General features: G+C 40.4%; 1 protein-coding gene across 1 annotated transcript in view; it reads left to right on the plus strand.

Moving 5' to 3' along the window:
- The window catches only part of COL25A1 (collagen type XXV alpha 1 chain), a 320,962-nt gene that overhangs the window by 248,393 nt on the left and 50,935 nt on the right, over positions 1-21,634 (plus strand). The window contains exons 18-23 of the mRNA XM_081208237.1: positions 5,257-5,301; positions 11,222-11,284; positions 13,361-13,429; positions 14,864-14,908; positions 16,733-16,777; positions 17,628-17,705. Of these exons, the coding sequence (XP_081064363.1) occupies positions 5,257-5,301; positions 11,222-11,284; positions 13,361-13,429; positions 14,864-14,908; positions 16,733-16,777; positions 17,628-17,705 (345 nt within the window). The remainder of the gene's footprint in view (positions 1-5,256; positions 5,302-11,221; positions 11,285-13,360; positions 13,430-14,863; positions 14,909-16,732; positions 16,778-17,627; positions 17,706-21,634) is intronic.

The following is a 21,634-nucleotide window of genomic DNA, read 5'->3' on the forward strand; positions in this document are numbered from 1 at the left end:
GTGCCACCCAGCATTTTGTCACCTCCTTCAGTGGTGACACTCGGGGCGCCCCACCCCCACAGCACCTCCCTTCCTCCACCCCTGCCTCCAAGAATGTCTAGCTCTGGTCTGTGACCACCTGCTCAAGAAACCTGCCCAATAATGGGAGATTAGCAGAGAGTGTTGATGAGTGGTTTTACTACTCCCTCCTTCAAGCAGGCAAGGACCACCCCCTCTAGCAAGGAGGTATGAAGCACCTCCATGGCCCAGCCAGTTTCCCATCCCTCCTAGTTTTCATCAGTCAAGAGGAGCAGGGGTCAGCCCAAGACGTTTTGTTACTTGATGCAAAGGACAAGAAGATGCAATCCCCAATCCATATACAAAAGCCAACTAGGCTGGCAGCTGAATCTTGCTTCAACCCTGGTGATGGGACACTGTTCTCCACAGCTGGAAGACAGAAGACTAGTTTAGGGAGTGCAGAACTGACCACTTGACAGTTTCCCTGCAGAATCTGCCACCTGAGCCATCTGTCTCACTCTGCCTAGGGCCTGTCCTGAATAATACAATGCTGTGAAATATTCTTTTAAAATATTTTTTTTAATTTTTTTAATAGATATTTATTGAAGATTTTCCATTTTAGCAGATTAAAAAGCCAAAAAGAAAAAAAGAAAAAGAAAAATTAAAAACATATACAGTTTACAATCCTTATTTTTCAATAACATATTTCCCTGACTTCCCCACACCTCCCCTTCTTATATTCCAATTCAAATTGTTAGTTCAACAAGTTCTTATCCCCATTTTTTTTAACCTTTTTATGTTTAATTCATTATAAAAAACAGATTTTACCTTATAAACATCAAAATTTATACATCAGTACTCATTCTTAAATCCTTTTTCTAAAGTCGACCCAGATTCCCTTCCACGAATTCCCCATTTTTCATACAAATAACAAAACAGAATAAAAATAAAAAGACGAATTATAATTATACACCCTTTGGATCCCCAAATCCCACCCCATCCCCTTTCCCGGTTTCAATCCCCAACAAATGTCCGACATATTCCCTTAAAAATAAGGGCTTTATTAAACTAATATGGAATGCCCAGCTACCCTGTTCCCAATGAAGCACATGAATTCTCCTGGAACCACCCCTCATCATTATTCTCTCCTGTTTTCAGAATCACACTGGAAATATATTTCCTAATATGCTTACTTGCCTGAAAAAAGATAACTAGATCATATAAAAATTGCACACCAGGCCGTAAAATGTTTTAAACATTTCACTTTTTATGACACAGTTTGTGCTATGCTGGCTAGGTGCTTGGTTCATTCATTTTACTAGGGATTATATGGGAGGAACAGCAGAAACTACTTAAACTTTACGGAGGATGTTAAGCTGCATTTGGTGGATGGCACCCCAGGGCAGATAGTCTGTCAAAGTCTATAGGCCAGGATATGGAGAGACTTGCTTAAAGGCCTCAGCATGTCCATTGGAATGTTTGGGCTTTCCCCCCTTTGAGCAGCAGACCCTCAGGCAATATCACAAGCACCTTTTGAAAGGTGCCTAAAGTGCTTTCCATATGGCTGTTTGAGAAACTCAAGGCTAATGCCCTTTGGGTGTCCAGAATTAACTCTCCTCCTCTTTTGAATTCTAGTCATGGAGTTTTTAAAAGAATGGCTCAAAAAAATACTGCTTATTCATAAAAAAAAATTGTTGATAAATATGTACATAAAGTATTTGCAGCCAATGGATATTTATGTTTAAAACTGTTATGATCTGCAAATTTATTTTGTTCATAAGAGTCTCTTTTAATTGGAAAAGCTAGTTAATGCATCTTAGATGAATTAATCTATAAAACCATTAAAATTGTTTATAATGCATTGGATGTACTACAGCATATTTTAAACCATGTTTGAATCATGTTCTCTATTGCTCTTTTCATCAGTCAGGGAATATTTTGCTGAAATGTGGCGTCACTAAAGTGGCTCTCGCTCCATTACATTCATGATTGACCAAATGGATGAGATTGCAATGAATAATCCATAGCCATGAAATCCACATTAATGTAGAATTTGATGAGATTATTGCTTTGGGTGGAAATGCATGATACCATAAATAAATAGATGTAGAGGGCACAATCCATTGGGGATTTCTCCCATGCAAGATTCCTTGCAACAAAAGTCATCACAGCTGTAGTGTTGTGGAGCTCCCATTGGGCTTGGGTCACAAAGTCCATTAAGTCTCATCTGATTCAAGGACAGAAAAATCTGTGATGTTTCAAATGCAATGAATTTCTCACCTAGTCTTGAGGATATAAGAAAATGTCATTGTCTTACATATGTATAGGTAGACTCCTGAAAAGTAATATTGCTTTTCTGTATTATTTTAGTTGGATTCTTAGAGCTCTCCTGTACATATCTTTTTGTCTGTGGTTGCCAGTGGTGCTCAACACACCATAAACTCCATTGCACAACAAATCTTAGTTGGATATAATACAAGCTCTCATATTCTGACCTCCCAGTATATCTCTGCCTTAAAGCACTTGCAATTTCATCTTCAGACCTGTACAGCAGAAGCTATCAATTAGCATTAAGTGATGAGTTTGTGATGGTGCCTAACATATCCTGAGAACCTCTCTGACACCATGAAATCTATGATCCACCATAAATGATGTCTGAACTAAAGACACTTAAAGTAGAAATGAATTGATGTACTGTGCTGCTTGCTGCTTTATTTTCAGTGTGTATAATTCCTATAGATAAAATTTTGAAATTTAGAAACTAGATAAATGCTGGTGAGTAAAATAGTTGCAGAGTGATCTATCCAGCAGATACTGCTATCATGCAGTGTCTGGTCCATTCATTTCAGAGGTACTTGCACAGGTCTCTTCAGTGCCAGCCAAATACATGTTGCTACCTGAAGCAAGCCCAAATGGCACTTGTGCATGCACACATGGCAGGATCAGCATTTTAAAAACTTTGGCTGCATCATATTCCTGCCTTCATATATCTTCGCTGACCTCTAAGACCAGCCCAGGATCTCTTGAAAATGGCAGCTAGAAGCTGGTCAGTGACAGTGTTTGATGGCCTTTGTCCTATTTTTATTATCACAAGTGATTCATAAAATGCTTTTTCCATTTCATACATCTGTGAAGCAAATAAAATGCATACATTCACTGTGAATGTAAATTTGATTTTAACACGACAAAGGACTTGAAAGTCTTACTGGACGTTGCAATAGAGCTAGGAGCGAAATGTCCCTGCATAGCAAGGTGAAGGACAAAGTACAGGAGCACTAATGGTTTTGTAGGAAGCTGATGGAAGTTATAGTCAATCAACATCTGGAGAACTATAGCTTCCTCAGTCCACAGGCTAAATCTATGAGGCTCCGATCTTTACAGTGTTCAAGTCTTGCATTCTACAACACCATAAAAAAGGGACGCGGGTGGCGCTGTGGGTTAAACCACAGAGCCTAGGACTTGCCGATCAGAAGGTCAGTGGTTTGAATCCCCGTGACAGGGTGAGCTCCCGTTGCTCAGTCCCTGCTCCTGCCAACCTAGCAGTTCAAAAGCATGTCAAAGTACAAGTAGATAAATGGGTACCGCTCTGGCAGGAAGGTAAACGGCATTTCCATGCGCTGCTCTTGTTCACCAGAAGCGGCTTAGTCATGCTGGCCACATGATCTGGAAACTGTACACTGGCTCCCTCGGCCAATAAAGCAAGATGAGCGCTGCAACCCCAGAGTTGGCCATGACTGGACCTAATGGTCAGGAGTCCCTTTACCTTTACTCAGGAGCCCTTCACCTTGCCATGCCTTGCACATTTATGCTAGTTCTAAGGCAACTTCCTGTAAGGCTTTCTAGCCCTTGGCAGTTTGGTCTCTTTTGTCATCAGTAGAATTGGATTTAAGAGCAATGGTAGCAACCACCACTCATGCTGCTGCAGCTAAAACCAGTTCATCAGACTGGGCTGCCTGTCAGCACTTCCTACTAAACAAGCATTTCTGCCAGTTCAATGCACACTCTGCCAGTTTATTGCACAAATGTACATCAAGGGCTTCTTGTTTACTTCTCAGCCTCTTCATCAAAACTGTGACCTCATGGAACTGCCTTTGAATATTGTTAGGCAGCAATTTTCACCCTTCTCCCTTGCTCTTAATTTATCCACAGCAGAACAGAGACCTGTTAGTTTAATGCCTAATCCACTGCTTCAAAACTCTGTTTGACAGCAGACAATATTCAGCATATCAGCAAGTGCCTACTATGGAATAAAAATATGAGCTGTAAATCACAATAAGCTTGTGCAGAACATTAGAGGGGAGAGAACTTTACCACTGTTCTTATATTAACATAAATAGAACAATGGCTAATAACTGGAGTTCATATGCAAGCAAAGTTGTCACTTGTCAGTGCTGTGGAAAATATAATTTATCCCTTGGCAATATTAAATGGATGGGTAGTGTTAATCTGAACCAGTATACCATCTTATTCTACAACTGAAGTAAATCATGATGCTTTAAAGCAATCATCGTCATCTTGCATTTTGGGGGGAAGTTTTAATGGGCATGCAGAGTTAATTGTAGATTCCATGCACATATGGAACTCCTTCTTGGGCAAAGGCTTTTGTCAATTCTGCAACCATGTGCCTTGCCTGTTGCGTTCAGTTTTGCACCAAAGTCCTTGGGTTTAAAAATATTTGGTTTCTTGAATGTGAAGGAAATCACTTTCAAGCAGGACATTTACGACAATTGTTTAGACCATGAGCAACTGTTTTGCTATGAATGCCGCAATAGAAGTATGCTATCATAGAGGGCCTGTTCAGATGATGCTTGACCCACAGGTCTCTAGCTTGTGGTGAAACTTGGAGCAGGCCTTAGCCTTCCTTTGTGGCTTAAAAGGCCATAGATTGTTTAATCAGCAAAAGCCTGGTTATGGAGGAACGCTTTTGCCTAGTGCCTAAAGAGATGTTATGAAGGTACCAGGTGAGCCTCTTTGGGGAAAGCATTCCATAAACAGTCTGGTTGGGTTCATATTTAGCTTGTCAGATTGAATGATATCCCTTTCCTCCCCCTGTTTGCTGTTCTGGAGGTTTTCTGGATTCTCCACAGACTGAATTTTGGAGAAGTACAGGGGAACCCCATACACTAGCATGGGTTTGTGCTAGTGGGACTAGTTAGTTGAATCCTGCCCCATATATTTAATTTTGACTGTGTAGCTATCTTTTGGCTACTAAATGTGATTTAATATTCTCCTGCAATGCTATATTGTTTTATTTTGTAGGGTGAGCCTGGGCTTCCTGGACTTCCTGGACTTCCTGGGATTAAGGTAAATATAGTGAGGATCTCCATGTAGTGAAGCTGAAACTGTTAAATGAATATGAGAAGGGTGCGTTAACATGTCAACTGGATATATATAAAACATACATTTTTTAAAAAGTTATTATGGAGACTTACAATAAATATGAAATATATTAACAAACAACAGCAGTAATCTCACATCGTCAATGGGCTAACTTCAATAGGACTCGTCCACTGACATTCAAAAAGGCATGTGCATAAAATCCAGTCATGTACATGGACTCAGACTGTAATGCCATTTCCTATATTTTATGTGGCATGTCAAGCCATACAATCATGGTTTGCAAGAGTTGGATTTTACACATAGACGTTGCAACAGAGGCAGGAGATTCATGCACATCAGTGGGTGAGAAGGGAAAGCATGTTTTCACTGCCCACCACAAATAGGAAAGCAAACTTGACAAGTGTATCGTTTGATACATAGCTGTCAGTTACAATCAATTATGCATTCTTGATCTTTGTTTAGTTTTGTAGATTTGGAATGCAATTCTGCATGATTAGCACGGAAGTTAGCCCATTATATGCAATGGAGCTTACTCCTAGATAAGTGTGCATAGAATCTTTGAGAGTTGGGCAAATAAATGTCTCATGAGCACAGAAGCATATCTTATGAATTCATTACATTCAGCAAGAATGTTCTTACTGTGATATCTTAGGAATAAATTCCGTTCATGTTTTTCCCTCTTTCCCTTTCCCATTTTTATTTCAGTACATCAAGAGTAGCCAGTGCGGTACCCTCCAATGTGTGATTTTGTCACATTGCAGCTCTTATCAGCCCCAGCTAGTTGGCCAAGATCAGGCATGGGAATTACAGTGCAGGAAAATCTGGAGGGCACCATGTTGGCCCTGCCTTTCCTACACTGACAGCTGGTTATTGAAGGAAAAAACCCAGAAATTCAATATGTTATAAAGCCTCCTGTGCTGTTGCTTTTTTGGAATAGTTAGAAATGTTACTGGTGTGAGAATGTGCTCCACAGTTTCATTCAGGAAACAGGCAGTGTACTCAAATATAGAATATTGACTCATCAGTGTGAAATCCCATGCTCCCCTTTAAACAAGTCTTCCTTGAACCTTGCATTGTGAAACAAAGCAAAATGCCTTTTGGCTTTGTCTGCATTCCAGTATCCCAGGAAGTGATACTCCGTGTATGCATATAATATATACACACCGATTCCTGGTGGGCAGGGGGAACTCTGGAAAAGAGAAATTATTGCCTCTCTTTCTCTTGAAATTCAAGACATGAAGACTGTCTCTTAATAGCAGCCAGCACTCCAGAACTAAGCAAGCCAAGGCACATATGGGACAGGATGTTGACCCGTGTGAATTCCAAAACAGTCTAGGGTTGGGGGAAGATGGATTTGCAATGGCAGCCAGATATGTAAATCTACGAATTGAACCCGCCACACAGGCATAGGGGATAACTCTTACATTATTTAACAATATTTTGGATTAGGTGATTGGAGAATAGCAGCGGTTATCTATTCTTGCAAAATACAAAGTGCGTTTTATTTCAGAGATATATAAATTAAATCATGTTTAAATATGAGGATTTTGACGCACTAGAGTTCTGCTAAACAGCTGAGACAGAGAAATTATCTGGGAAATGTTTGGCTGCCATTTTCTCTGCAGGCCTCTTGATGAACCTTGTTTCCTCCAACTTGTGGCTTACTGAAATTGGGATGGTGCAGCTTAATTTATGGTTACACTTCCTGGGGGGCATCGCACTGGCTCCCCCTTCCTTACATGTACCATGAAGTACACAAAGTCAAATAGTTTTTAAAACAGTATGGAATAACAGTGCCCTGCCCCACAGCTGCTTGGTGCATGCCATCTTGAACATGCAAGAGTCTTAAGTGCTTTCTTCCCCAAGCAGGCATTGACTTTGTTTAGGAAAGAGTTGGGACCCAAAACATGGCTATCACAGCTGTCACAGAGAACGTGGTGAAGCTGTTAGCCCCCTGAAGACTGGCTCCATGGAACCTCAACACGCTGCATCTAAGAGCTTGGGGGGGGGGGGGAAGTGGGTGTCCCCCCCAACAATGCATGCATCTCCACTTTAAGAAAATACCAAAATGCAGTTTCCTGTATTCTTGGCTATTTAAGAAGAAGTCCCCTATGGTTTCTGATTCCATAAGGACCCAGATCAAAACAGAATGGGTCTCTTGTTTTCATTTGCCTCTGCATTGCAGAGGCATCTGTATGCCTTGCTGAAATGGAACTGCCTGTTTACTTTGTTTCACACGCCATTAACATCACTAATCTGGGTAGAATTCCATTTGCTTCTTGCTATCTCAGTGGAGTAGTTGATGACAACACAAATCTGAAAAGAAGCAATGTTTGTAGAGTATTCTTGGTACAGTTATGTAAAAGAACTTTTGAAGTTTTTGTATTTCTTTCTTGAATAAACCTGAAAGGAGGGTCATAAGGGGAGCCAGAGTAACTTTATTCAAGCAGCCAAATGGATTATTATGTTGAAGTTCTTTAGTGATGTTTTGGTTGAAAAAGATGGTGATAGTTTTGGCAAACTGGCAGATATCAAGGCAGCAATCTGTGATGGCTAAATATACTGTACTTTGCTCTGTATGTAATTCCATCTTGTCTTTTAAAATTGTGTCTTATTTGGATTGTCAGTTTGTTTGAAATGACATGAACTCCTGCCCTTTTGAGTCATATTAGCCCTGTGCAAACATTCAAACCATTCTCTGTTTCAGCTAATATTGTAGGTAAATGTAGAAAAGAGAGTATGATGTCAATCTTGATGTTGACGACATATCAATAAAACAGTATATATAATTCTGGTATATCTAGAATTGCTGGCTAATCAGGGGAAAAAATGACTTAGATTAATTTGTTTTGGGGTTGATTGCCAGGTTTTGGGTTGGGGTTGGAAGAGGTCACAGCAGCAGAATTTTCTTCTTTCAAGCGTGGATGCTGGAACTTCATTCTAAGGGAGCAAGTTACTGAGCTCACTTCTAGCACATAATTCCACATGCAAGGTGGCTGCAAGGGCTGTAAGGTGCATGCATACTGCTTCCTCCATAGTCCTCCTCACCATGCTTCTGCTGAGCCAAGGAACATAGTAAGCTGACTTATATTGGGTATATTAATAGTTCCACCTAACTTGCTACTATTTGCTGACCAGCAGTCACTCTCCAGGGATTGTTTTCAGCTTGACCTGCAGATGCCAGGGATTAAATTTAAGGCTTTCTTCATGCAAAATCTGTGCTCTGTCACTAAGCTACAGCCCTTCCCCAAGATGGGGTTGGCAGTGGCAGGGCAATATGCCAACTTGCATTGTCAGCTGTTGGGGTTGCATTTACGTTCCCCTCCATCTACAGCTCCTTCAGATATAGCCAAGAACTGGCTACGAGCTTGTTTCTGGGATCATTTCAAAAGTGGCAATTATAGCTATGTCAGAAAATTGGTAATAGAAGGGAGGGAAGGCATTTGTTGGAGGTGGGGCGTGGTTATGTCTTTATGTTCTTTTTGACAATCAATTAAAAACATTTGTTTTTTAAATAAAAAATAAAATAAAATTAGTAATAGGAGATGATGTGTCTTAACATCCAGGAACATTCGCCAATGTGGGCTTCGTTCCAAATATTTGATCACGTTTAAAGCCAAAGAGTTGGTCATGGCACTGCACAGTTTGCCTACAAACACATTCACATGCATGGTTGCTAATGCGAGTGCTAATAGATGCCAGAATTCTGCTGGCAAAAGGCTTATACAATGGTGCTTTCCTGGGGTTCTTTAGGGATTATATCTGCACAGGTAAACCATTCAAAAAAGACTGCTTATAGGAATTAATTCTAGTTCAAGATGTTTAGCCAGAAGTATTTTTCTATTCTATGTGACAAGGAGTTGGGGCCTCTCTGTGTGTTATGGAGACTTGAGAAAGGGTACATGAAATCTGACTGGGACATTTTAGCAGTACTCTTGGCCTGGCAGTGATGGAGATTTCCTGTAACACAAGAGGAGAAGGAAGTAATCAGCCTCTTGTTTATACAAATATATTTAATAGGCTTTCACATGCCAAAATGTTAGACATGTAAAACTCATGGCAGCGATTGTGGTTACAGAACTAGGGGGCGGTTTATTGAGGATGAATTAACATGAAGCAGCATACTGATGTGATTTTGAGCATGTTGCAGTAGTGTGAGAAAGTTTTCTAGGAACTCTGTAGAATCAAAGCATTCTATTAATATTTTTGAAGATGATTTAAGAGCCTTAAAGTGTGCTTATTAAAGTAAGTTTGATCATGAAATCACTTTTTATTTCTGGCCATTGAAATGAGTTTGGAGTTGTCAGATTGCTGGACTGGCTTGTAACAGTGTTTTCATTATTTGTTCATCATTTGCCTCCCAAATAATAAGCTGGTAACTATTTTCATTGGTGCCTTTTAACAGAGTTTAAACATGCTCTGTTTTTCGCAACCTATCTCATGACAGTAAAACAAATGATTTACTATTCTTTACCTCTCCCTCCTTTTGTTCTTGGCTCTCACTTGCAATTTATTGATCCATTTAATGTTCTCTGCAATGCTTACACACTATGCTAATTTATCCAAATACAGTTTTTGTTTCCAGCTGTTCAGGAAATGTCTTTGCCTTCATAAAGTGGTAATGTTTTTCACACCAACATAACTTATTTGAAAGTCCACCTAGAGGGCAAGTTGACACTTCCCTGTTCTTTCACTGTATAATTAAGCCTGAGTTATTGACATCTGTCTCTTTTCATAGTAATGCCAACAGTTACAGTGCAAAATTTGTTTGTCATTTTTCATTATTTTGTAGGCAAATATCTCACATTTCATACTAGTTAGTACAAATAAAAATATTGTGCTTGAATTAAGGGACTAATTTAAATTAAGCGACTAAAGCAGCAAACCCGTGCATACTTACTGGTACTTGAGAATAAGTCCAATTGTGGAATGAAGATAGTGGAACTTACTTCCGCACAAACATGCATAAGATGGGTGTGTTGGGCTGCAATCCTATACTGTACCGTCTTTCCTGGGAGTAAGTCCCATTCAACACAATAGGACTTACTTTTGAATATAAATGTATAGGGCTGCATTGTTAGACTTTATTTTACTTTCTGTACTGGTGGCTGACTGCACAAGTAATGCTTTTTTAGCATTTAGCATGAATCTCACCTACAGCAGACAAAATCCTTGCTACAGTTCTGCTATTGTTTGTAAACTGCCTTGATTATTTCTATAGAAGGGCAGGATAGAAGCACTAGAAAGTTTATCACATTAGTTTTCTAGAACAAATGAAAAGAACCTCATTTTTATTTGCATGTTGCTCTTTTCATTCAGTTTCTTCCTCTTAAGTTAGTTTGTAAATCTATTGCCAAAACTGTGTAAAGAGAAGGGGGTTGTGTTTGTCCCGGATTCTGATATAACATCTGCATAATAATGTCAAACACAATTGTTCTTCTTTTTAATCCTGGAATGAAAATTTGTTTTGTAACCAAAATTGCAAATGTTTAATATTTTGTAAGTTGTGAATGAAATGTAACTACAGCTAATTAGTTCCCTTTACCCACTGAATCCGTCATGTTATTAGCCTTGTCTTAGTAGACTTTTTTTTTTTTACATAAACTGTAATGTAATTCAGGAAGCCTAACATGCATTAATTCCATGAAAAACAAGATGTAAGGGCTTCCAGTTCATTTGCTTTTCTTAAACTCAATGAAGCTTTTCTTGAAGAGCTCTGTGCTGGTGGAAATCAAACTTGATTAATTGTATCTGTCTATAGCAGTTGGATTTGCAGTTAGAAAACCATGGGCGACTAGGAAAAGTATCATTAGAGGTAAACTTATTTTTACTGTAATTATTCACAGTTAAATTAACAGAGATCTGATGTGCTCATTTTTCAAAGGGTGAACCGGGTTTCATAGGACCACAGGGAGAACCTGGATTACCAGGACTGCCAGGAACAAAGGTATGTTTCACATTCCCCCCCCCTTAATGTATGTAGCTTACTTCATATCATATTAGTTCAAAACCTAATCCTTATCCTAGACCAAAGCACATTCACCCAACCAACCGTTGAAGCCAAACTGAAGTGATATGTACATTTTGCTGGAACTGAAAGAGAGACTAGAATCAGGTCCACTGGTGGCTCTGCTGAGAAGCCCAGCTTCTTCTGTTTTCTCTCTCCCTCAAGTGTCACTAGAAGCAGCCATTGCAGAAGGAGGATGAGAAAGCAAATAAAGCTCAGCTGAGAGACCAGAGCTTTTGGCTCCACCTCCCCTTGAACATTTTCTATTCCAGCTTCTTGTTCTAGGAACTTGGTAAATAAGGACTAATGATTGAGGGGAGATCTGCACCAAATATTTAAAGTGCCTTCAACACACATGACTTTCCCCAAAGCATGCTAGTTTCTCTTTCACAGACCTATGATTTCTAGTACCTTTATCAAACTACTGTTCCAATGAAGCTTTGGGGGAAATCACCTCCTTTAAATGTGTGTTGGCTGTGATTTAAATAGATGCTGTGGATCCGCCCTGAATTTACTTTTCTCCTTCTACCCCCCTCCCCAATCCTTTAGTCTGCTATGTAATATCTATTCCAGCAAACCTTTGCAGGGGTCCAGCTTGCCACTGGAGGCATAAGTGACCTCAGCTGCAAGGAGTACCCTTTACTAGCTACAGCTGGTTCACTAGCTATAGGCGTTTCTGCACAGGAATAGCCCAGCTGGCCCAGTCAAAGCTATCAGGACATGTGATTGAAATCCCTTTGGACTACTGTCTGGGTTTTTAGCAAGACCATATCTGCCAGCTTGGGCAGGGAGATTGTGGGGCAGCAGGGTAAGCAGTACAACCCATTCGGCCTCTATGGCCCAGTGTTAAGTATGGTCCCTTGATAATGCACTTTGAGTAGAGCTGTTTATTTTATTTTAACATCAAGCTCTTCAGGACAAGAGTTTGGATTTGATATCCCACATTATCACTACCCGAAGGAGTCTCAAAGTGGCTAACATTCTCCTTTCCCTTCCTCCCCCACAACAAACACTCTGTGAGGTGAGTGGGGCTGAGAGACTTCAGAGAAGTGTGACTGGCCCAAGGTCACCCAGCAGCTGCATGTGGAGGAGCGGGGACGCGAACCCGGTTCCCCAGATTGCAAGACTACCGTTCTTAACCACTACACCACACTGGCTCTCGTAAACCATCATTCACATTTGTACTCTGTAAACCATCATTCACTATCTTGGTGCTGTATAATAACAAATAATATGGACCACTCTGTTTGCTCTGAGCATGTTCTTAATTGTACAACCTGAACTGCCTTTCAGTTTTCTCCTTAATCAGAGCGTTAGAGACTTCTGAACTTTCAGATTCACTTAATGAAGGAATGGGGAGCCCATGGCCTTCTTGCCAGATGTCCAACTCACATAATCTCTTGCAGTTCGCCATGCTGTCTGGTGCTGATGAGAGTTACAAACAATGTCTGCGAGGCCACAGGTTCCCTTCCCCTGCTTTAGAGGCCACAAATGCTCTTTGGAAAATCAAATCTCTATCCACATTTGATGCATTCCCCCAGTTGAACTATTACACTAAATTTGCAGTGGGTGGGGCAATATCGCCCTCTGATTAGCTGCCCAGTTGCTCACCTTAAAAACAGGATGAAGAACTGAAAGCATCTAAGACTCTGGTGATTGTTTAAAACACTGGAACTAATAAAATGAAAGCACTTTAAAAATGGTTTGCTTTATCTCTCTAGCTTCTCCCTCCCCCTGTGCTTCATATTCATATTTAATCCATAGCATTTGAAACTTTCACGGTAGTTTAACATTGACAATTCAGATGAAGTAGCAGTAAGCATCCACTTCTGGAACATAATTTATTTTCCAAAAGAAAAGTTTCTCACTGTATTGTGCTTATCAGCTCTCCATTTGAAATATGTTCAGGATATTATGCTCTTTAATGTTTCTAAAATGGCTAGTTACCATGCCTGCTGTTGCCTGTATTCTATAATATTTTCCTCTCATCTTGCTTTCTCTGGTAACTTTTGACAGGGTGAAAGGGGAGAAGCAGGGCCCCCTGGGAAAGGCGAACGAGGCGAGCCTGGAGCTCCAGGGCCAAAGGTCAGTTTGGTTTAACTTTGACAATTAAAGTGTGCATTTTGGAGCTTGGTGTTTTGGTGTGTGTGTTCTTAAAAAAATAAAAGCTCTGCTAGTGATAAAAATAAAATTCAGTGTGATTTATAGTGCACTACAAAAGTCATTTGAATTTATGCTGGTCACTTTGGGGCACAGCCCAGCCAGAAATTATTTATGTAAACTGAGGGATCAAATGTTAAAAGCCAAACCTGTAGCTATGCACAAAATTTCTTCTTCATAATTGCAATATTGAAATTTAGGACTTTCAAGTATGTCTATGCAGAATTAACATCCTAAGGTGCTCACCATTGCAATGTTTCAAGTCCAGCTAATAAAATAAAATAAAATAAAATATTGACAGTGCAGTCCTATGTCTGCTGAGAAGTCTCATCAAGTTACTGCCAGGTAAGTTTGTATATGAGTGCAACCTTAAACTGGTTTCTAACTTTGAGTCAGGAAGGAGTACTTCTACGTACATTCCATTATCTCATTAATTTACTGCTACACTAGGATTTAGGAATTCTTTATGCTTATTGCTTGCATCAATGTAATTTATTCAAAAGGTCTGAGAGCTACCCAAAATATTAAGATAAGAATTACAGGCCTATGGGTAGTATTCAATATTAGTCACACTCAGAGTAGATCCATTCTGCTCCACTGAAATTAATGGGCAAATTATTGGTAAAATATTTTGGCCGCCCTTCACCATAAAGTCCTAAACTGAGTTACAACAATTGAATATACAATTATAAAAATGAATAAAACCATTGCAATTATGAAACAAATAAAACCAATTTTTTTGGGCAGAGCAGTATAAATTCAGCAAAAGAGGTGGGCCTTTACTGTCAAAGGCCAGACATAACCAACATAGGTCTATTAATTTCAGTGGGGTTGCTCAGAGTAGAACTTTTTTGGAGACAACCCTCTACAACGAAGGCATACAGTTTTATTTCCTCAGTTATTCTGAGTAAATGGACCCATCCAAATTGGTTTCTTGATTTGCAATGGTTACTTTATCTGACAAGTTGATGTCTGGGGGGAACGGCATGTTGAGAGAATTTAGCAAGCTGCTGTAGTAAGAATTATCATGTAGCCTGGATTCATTAATACTAAATCATTCATCATTCATATACCTGCATTAATATCTGTTATTTAGAAGCTTAGTTGTCATTATTGTAAAATGAAGTGTTTCTACCACACCAGTAATGGGGAACCTGTAGCCCCCTGATGTTGCTAAGCCGGAGCTCCAATGATCTCTGCCCATTGACCATGCTTGCTAGTCCAACAACATCTGGAGGGCTACAGCTTCCCCATCCCTGCACTAACTTTACAGGTAGCTGATACTAATTCCTTTTCTTCTCACTTTCCTTTTTCTGTCCTCATTTCTCCTGTCCATCTTGTATGTATTCCATCATCCAGGGAAGGTCAGGCGAATCTGGAGCTAGAGGCCCAAAGGGGTCGAAGGTCAGTAGTAAGCAAATTTTGGTTTTACTGATTCAATGTGATGTGGTGAGGTTTTGTGGTCTGTTGTTTAGTTCATTTTATATGTGTATAGACTGCCCTTCAAGCAAACAGTTTGCAGGGAAGATTACATTAAAACAAAGTGACGGCAAAATAGCAGAAGGCCTTTTTCTGTGCCAGCAACCTGGTTGTGGAATTTCCCCTCAAAGACTAGTCTCGTCCCTGATGGTCTTTAGGCAGGGAGTGAAAACTTTCTTATTCTGTGTGGCTCTTGATAGTTTTTGACTTATGATTGAAGAGTATTAACTATGCTGCTTTTGATTACAGTCATACCTTGGGTTACAGACACTTCAGGTTGCGTTTTTTTTTGGTTACGGACTGCCGAAACCAGGAAGTACCAGAACGGGTTACTTCTGGGTTTCGGCAGTCGCACATGCGCAGAAGCACCGAATTGCAACCCGTGCATGCACAGACATGCCACTGTGGGTTGCGAACGCTGCAGGTTGCAAACGTGCATCCTGCACGGATCACGTTCGCAACCTGAGCATCCACTGTATAAGTTTTTTCTTTTTCTGTTTTTGTTACTCGGTAGTGTTTTCTTTCATTTTGTTCTTTTATGTAAATTGCTTTGATCCAGAATGCAGAATACAACTGTTTCAAAGGTAGTCCTGTGGGTAACATTAAAGAAGTAAATCCAAAGTTTTAGCAAAGCATATTTAGCAAAGGCCAGACTGTGCAGGAGAGGCCACAACTGGTATACTAGCCTAAATGGATGAAGGGCACTCTAGATGCTGTTTGGGGCTGTAATGACAAAGCTATATCCAGGAGCACCACTAAACTGTGAACCAGATCCTATACAGTGAGTACAGCTCCATCTAGATCAGACTGAACACTACTGTGTCTCCCTCAACACAGCACCCTTAGCTGGATAGATGTTGCCAAGCTTGCTCAGACACATCTGCACACTGTTTCCCTGTATTCAAGAGATCACCAATGATGGAGGGATTTAGCCAAATGTTGTACAATGAGGAACTGTTCCCAACATGACCCTCTGCAAGAAGACAGGCTGCTAAGGTCGCCTCGTAGAAGTTTCACTGTGCAAAGGCTGCTAAAGTGTTATTGTTGTTGTTTCTTATTTAAAACCACATTAACACTGAAAACATCTTGGTTCAGTCACAAGCCGAGCTGTACTGTCACAAATAGCTCAGAGCTGTGTACTAATGTCTTTCTAGAGCAGCCTTTCTCAATCTGTGGGTCCCCAGATGTTGTTGGACTACAACTCCCATAACCCCAGCTAGCAAGGCCAGAGCTCAGGGAAGATGGGAGTTGTAGTCCAACAACATCTGGGGACCTACAGGTTGAGAACCGCTGTTCTAGAGTCTTCTCTGACTTTCCGCTAGATTATTGTTACTATGAGCAAATGGGTACTCTGTTGCCATCCTAATCAAGTCTCATACTGAATCTAGGCTGATCACAAAGATACAGCCCTTCTGTTATGTGCAGTGAACTACTTACATATGGACCGCAGCTTAGCAAAACACATCTGTTGCTGTTCAAACTCACCAATCCGTGGTGCCATTGGGGGTGGGGCCAGGTGGACAGACCACAGGTGAGCAGGCTTCACTCCGGTCCACACCTGGGGCTTAAATTTGGGGCAGAGCCTGCGCTGAGTGTGCAGTTGGCTTTGGATCTTCAGAGGGAGTAGCAGGTTCCAGTGAAGACTCAGAGAGAAGTGTGTCGTGGGACAGAGCTACTCACAGTGAGTTGGTGAGTTTATCGCGTCCTTCCCCACGTGAAACTTGAAATACTTATTTTGCTTTTTATTAGGGTGATTCTGGAGACAAAGGTGATTTGGGGGCAATGGGTCCAAGGGTAAGTGACTACCATTTGAGCCATTCCATGCAGCATGATATTCGTTGCAGCTCATTTCCTCAAGCCACCCAGATGAAATCAGCAACATTTCAAAACAACTAAAGTATATGTCTGGGTAGGCTTGCGGAAATAAAAAAATTGTTTTCCGCAGGCATCTAAAACAGTATAGCAAGAGTACCTGTTTGATGTTAATAGGCAAAGAGATCTAAAAGTATTCAGCCACACTAAAAGGTTGACTCCTTAGAGAAGCAAAACAGGTATTGTCTGTGAATAAATATTATAGCCTTGATCTGCAACATTTTAGCTTTGATTTGCATTATATCTCTGATGCACGCTGGGTTGTGATGTGTTTTTCTGAGACTGCACATTCCAGTTGTTATAATATTAGTCAGTTTTCCATTTAACACATTGGTATGATCAGACTAAAAGAACACATTGTCACTGATGGCATTGAATAGATGATTAATCTTGTCTGTTCTAAAGTTATCATTAGCATTATCAAGGCCAATCAACTCTTAAGCACGTCCATCAAGATTTTAGGTGCATTTGTACACCTTGGGTAGCACAGACTGTGTGATACCAATAAGCTATCTGAAGAGAGTGAGCTTGGTGCAGCACTTGAAAATGAAGCAGGAAATATGCATCAATCCATCATATTCTGGTATAAATCTTCCAGGCAGCTAACATGCCATTTCTGTAATAAAGCAAAATGATACCCTGAATGGAACTGTGCTGTAATCAGCAGCTCCGGCAAAATTTTATGTTGCCTTCCTTAAATTGATGAGAATAGTGAGTGATTTGTATGCTGTGCTCTTGATCCAAATAACATTTTGGGGTGAATGTTTTACAGGGCCCTCCTGGACAAAAAGGTGATCAAGGGGCAACAGAGATAATTGATTACAATGGCAATATCCACGAAGCTTTGCAGGTATGTCACCAGACGTCATTCACAGCAGGCATAATTATATTTTTCCTTCCATGCCCTTTGAGTTGGAATAGAAAGTGTAATCATGGTATTCATATGTTGCCATAGTTTAGGAGTTGAGTATGTGCTTTGCATCCATCCATCCAACTATCCATTGCCAGTCCCTGTGAAATATCTCAGCAAGGCTGGTAAATAACTCAGTAAGTACACAATGGTAAGATAAATGGATTGATAGTCTGACCAAGGCAGCTCTCTGTGTTTATTTTAATGATACTCTAGAATATTCTGTTACTGGCAGTATAGTGAAATGGACACTCACCTGACTTTCTGACAACTGAGTCGCTGCTGCTTACCAGAAGGGGAGGGATGAGTTTGTAGTGAGGTTGACAGGGTGCAAATGCATGAGTTGAGCCAATCTGGTGCTTCTACTGGAGAATTTATGTAACACTGACCTTCCCACCCCCTCCTTCCTGATAAGCAGCATGGACTCAGCTGTCAGAAGGTCAGGTGAATACTGCTACCACACTGTCCGCTACTGGCTTCTGGCTTCAAAAAAACAAGCAGAAGTACCAGATTGGCACCACCAGTGCATTTGCAATCCACCAACCTCACAATCGCTGCACCTCTTGCTCCATCCATCCTGATACACTGCAGTGACTCAGCAGGACTGAGGTCAGATGACTAGTGCTGCTCCACCATACCACTTGCCGCTGTTTCCATTTATATGTCAAATCCATCTACAACCCAAATTAGTAATAGTAATAGCCTTCATAACCTTTTGCCTGTCTTTGTTGTACTCCACAATTCATAAAAGCAAAGATCTGGTTAGGAATACTTTAGGTCAGGCGAACAATTACAGGCTCGGGCATTTAGGTGATTTTTCTTGCAGATAGATGCCCTATGCTGCCATGTGCATTAACTCACAGGGAGAAATGGTGTCATTGGCATATGAAACACAAATGTATGATAATAATTTCAGAGAAGGTTTGGGTGATTTCAGCTCAGCCTGTTGAAATACCTGGGTTACACTGCCATGATTGAAATTTCTATAACCACATGAGGAGAATTGAATAGGTCTAAAAGCCATCCGATGTAAGTAGATCTAAAAGGACTTGTAAAAGATGCTCAGTCTTTGAATCTCCAAGTGAAGACGAACAGCAGTATTGTTATATGTCAGCTGTACCCTAAGAATTAGCAGTGATCTTTTCCTCTCTTCCGAGATTAGTCAATGCACACTGAACTTACGGAAAATTCAGAATTTGGCTGTTATTTAGCTCCCCTCAGGACTTGGAATGCTATTTCAAGTAGGAATTGGCTTTGTTCCTCACAACAAGAAGGCTGTCCTCCTGGATGTGTGCTTAAGACCAGGGAAATAAACCAAAAAATAAGACAGAATTTTGCTGGCTGGCTTGCAGTTCCTCTGAGGCATTACTTCAACTTCATTACACGGGTCATTAGAGAATAAGTCATTTTCATTCAAGCAGCACAGAACACTGTAAGAATTCAAAACCAAATAAGACTATTTCACCTACAAGTGGCCAATCCCGAAGTTCACTTCTTCTTCCTTCAGAAAGATCAAAGACTACAGTGAGCCCCAATCCAGTGAGATTATTTTACCATGCACTACACAGGGGGTTATGTGCGTGAACAGTAGGGCTCTCGCATTGCAGAAGAAGAAGAAGAGTTTAGATTTGATATCCCGCCTTTCACTCCCTTTAAGGAGTCTCAAAGCAGCTAACATTCTCCTTTCCCTTCCTCCCCCACAACAAACACTTTGTGAGGTGAGTGGGGCTGAGAGACTTCAGAGAAGTGTGACTAGCCCAAGGTCACCCAGCAGCTGCATGTGGAGGAGCGGAGACGTGAACCCGGTTCCCCAGATTACGAGACTACCGCTCTTAACCACTACACATGCCTACCCAGAGGCCAGTTCTGTTAAGGGTCTTATGGTCAGCTAAATAGGTATTGAATGACAGCATTAGTAACCTTTAGCGCTTTGCACAAATGATCTCCCATAGTTCTCCACTATTTCTATGGGAAGATAAATTAGAGGCCATTTTACAAATTTCTTAGTTTAGCAGGAGAAGAAATTATTAATTTTTCTATTTTTTCTATGGTGTTTCTTTTACTTTTGCAAGTGGTAGCAGCATTAACTATGTTGGCAGCCATCCACCACTCTAACCTTCCACACCATTCCAGAACATTAGGGTAGTTGGGAGAATGTAAGCTACACACACCCAAAAAAGTTGAGAATCTTCAGAGGGGGAAAAATATTTAAAGTGATCTTTCTCTAAGAGAGTGGGGCTGAGAAAGAAAAATCTCAGGCTATTTTTCCAGGAAAAATAATGGCTTCTAGGAAATTTGGACTCACCTCGTCTAGTTTTGCCAAGTATTAAGTCCTTCAGCAGCAGTACTCCAGCAAACTGCTTTACAAACTGTATTTCAAGCTAAATATTTTTTCATACATGACCTGTGTACCTGTTATTTTCCATAATAGTAAACTGTTTGTTTGCTTGCTTGAGTTCATACATGCCCTTTTCTGTAAGATCCCTTGGTGGGTTGCAACGATTTTACAAATGGCTAAAACAACTTACAAACATAAGAAGCATATATATTGGATGTCAAAGGCCAGGCCACTATAGATGTCCACCTCTGACTCATTTCTCCAGATCAGGATCAACAGTTGTAAAGAGAGGTTTGGTCCTTAAATCCTACATTTTTTAAAGTGTGTGGGGTAAATATTGCCATAAAGTGATATTAGGTATTAATGCTAGGTATACAATAATGACAAAACCAGTGTATTAGAAACCATTAATTTACCAGAAAAGGAGTATTTAAAACTAATACATCCATTTGGATGAGAAAATGAATTCAAAGCTCTAAACACTGTAGGTCCCAAATGAATCAGACCATTTCCAACAATTATCTGTATGACAAGTTTCCTACAACAAGGGCATGTAGAGATATATTTCGTCTATGGGATTCCCTTTTCCTTCCATTTGCAGATTGCCAAAATCCAACTTGGACTGTCTTATGGAAATGATGGAAGGATTTTTATTTGAGTCATAGTTTAGTGGTCAGAGATAAGCAAGGGGTTGCTTTAGTTATACATTTATTAATAATCCTTGTGTTTCCTTTATTCTGCCCTATAAAGATTGGTATCAAGCCAGCGCTTTCAAGGAACAATGCAGGCTATAAATCAAAACAGACAAGCACGGTGCTTCTCAAGTCATTTTTCATGGTGTTAAGCAGAGCTGAATATTAGTGTGCTCCATTCTTTGTAACTCCTTTATATGAAATAATTGAAAATGTTCCACCTTATAGAGAGCCATTACAATGCTAGATGCTAGATTCCTAGTTAGGATGATACCACTCTTTTATGAAAGTAAGCAAAGTAATATTCTGTTAGATGCAGACAATAGGTGATGGCGTTATTCACTAACTGTGCAGGATAATTTTTATAAACAATCAGCCTAGCAAATAGTGTTTTCTTACTCTAGTAGTGTTACTGCAATTCATGAACAATAGTATGTAACCAGCACAGCTTCTCAAAGTTTGATGAGACATGTTCTTTTTCTAAAAGACTATGTGGTACTATCAGGAAAAGTGTGAGGATTGTACCACTTACCTTCTCACAATGTGCCTATGTGTTTGAGTTGGACTTAGCAGTTTGAAAGCATACCAGCGCGAGTACATAAATAGGTACCGCTGTGGTGGGAAGGTAAACTGCATTTCCATGTGCTCTGGCACTCGTCATGGTGTCCCATTGCTCCAGAAGCAGTTTAGTCATGCTGGCCGCATGACCCAGAAAACTGTCTGTGGACAAGCGCCGGCTCCCTCGGCCTGAAGCGAGATGAGTGCCGCAACCCAGTAGTCACCTTTGACTGGACTTAACTGTCCAGGGGTCCTTTACTTTTACTGATAAGGATCACAGT

Source organism: Podarcis bocagei (assembly GCF_964188305.1).
Source record: "Podarcis bocagei genome assembly, chromosome: 9".
NCBI lineage: Eukaryota > Metazoa > Chordata > Lepidosauria > Squamata > Lacertidae > Podarcis > Podarcis bocagei.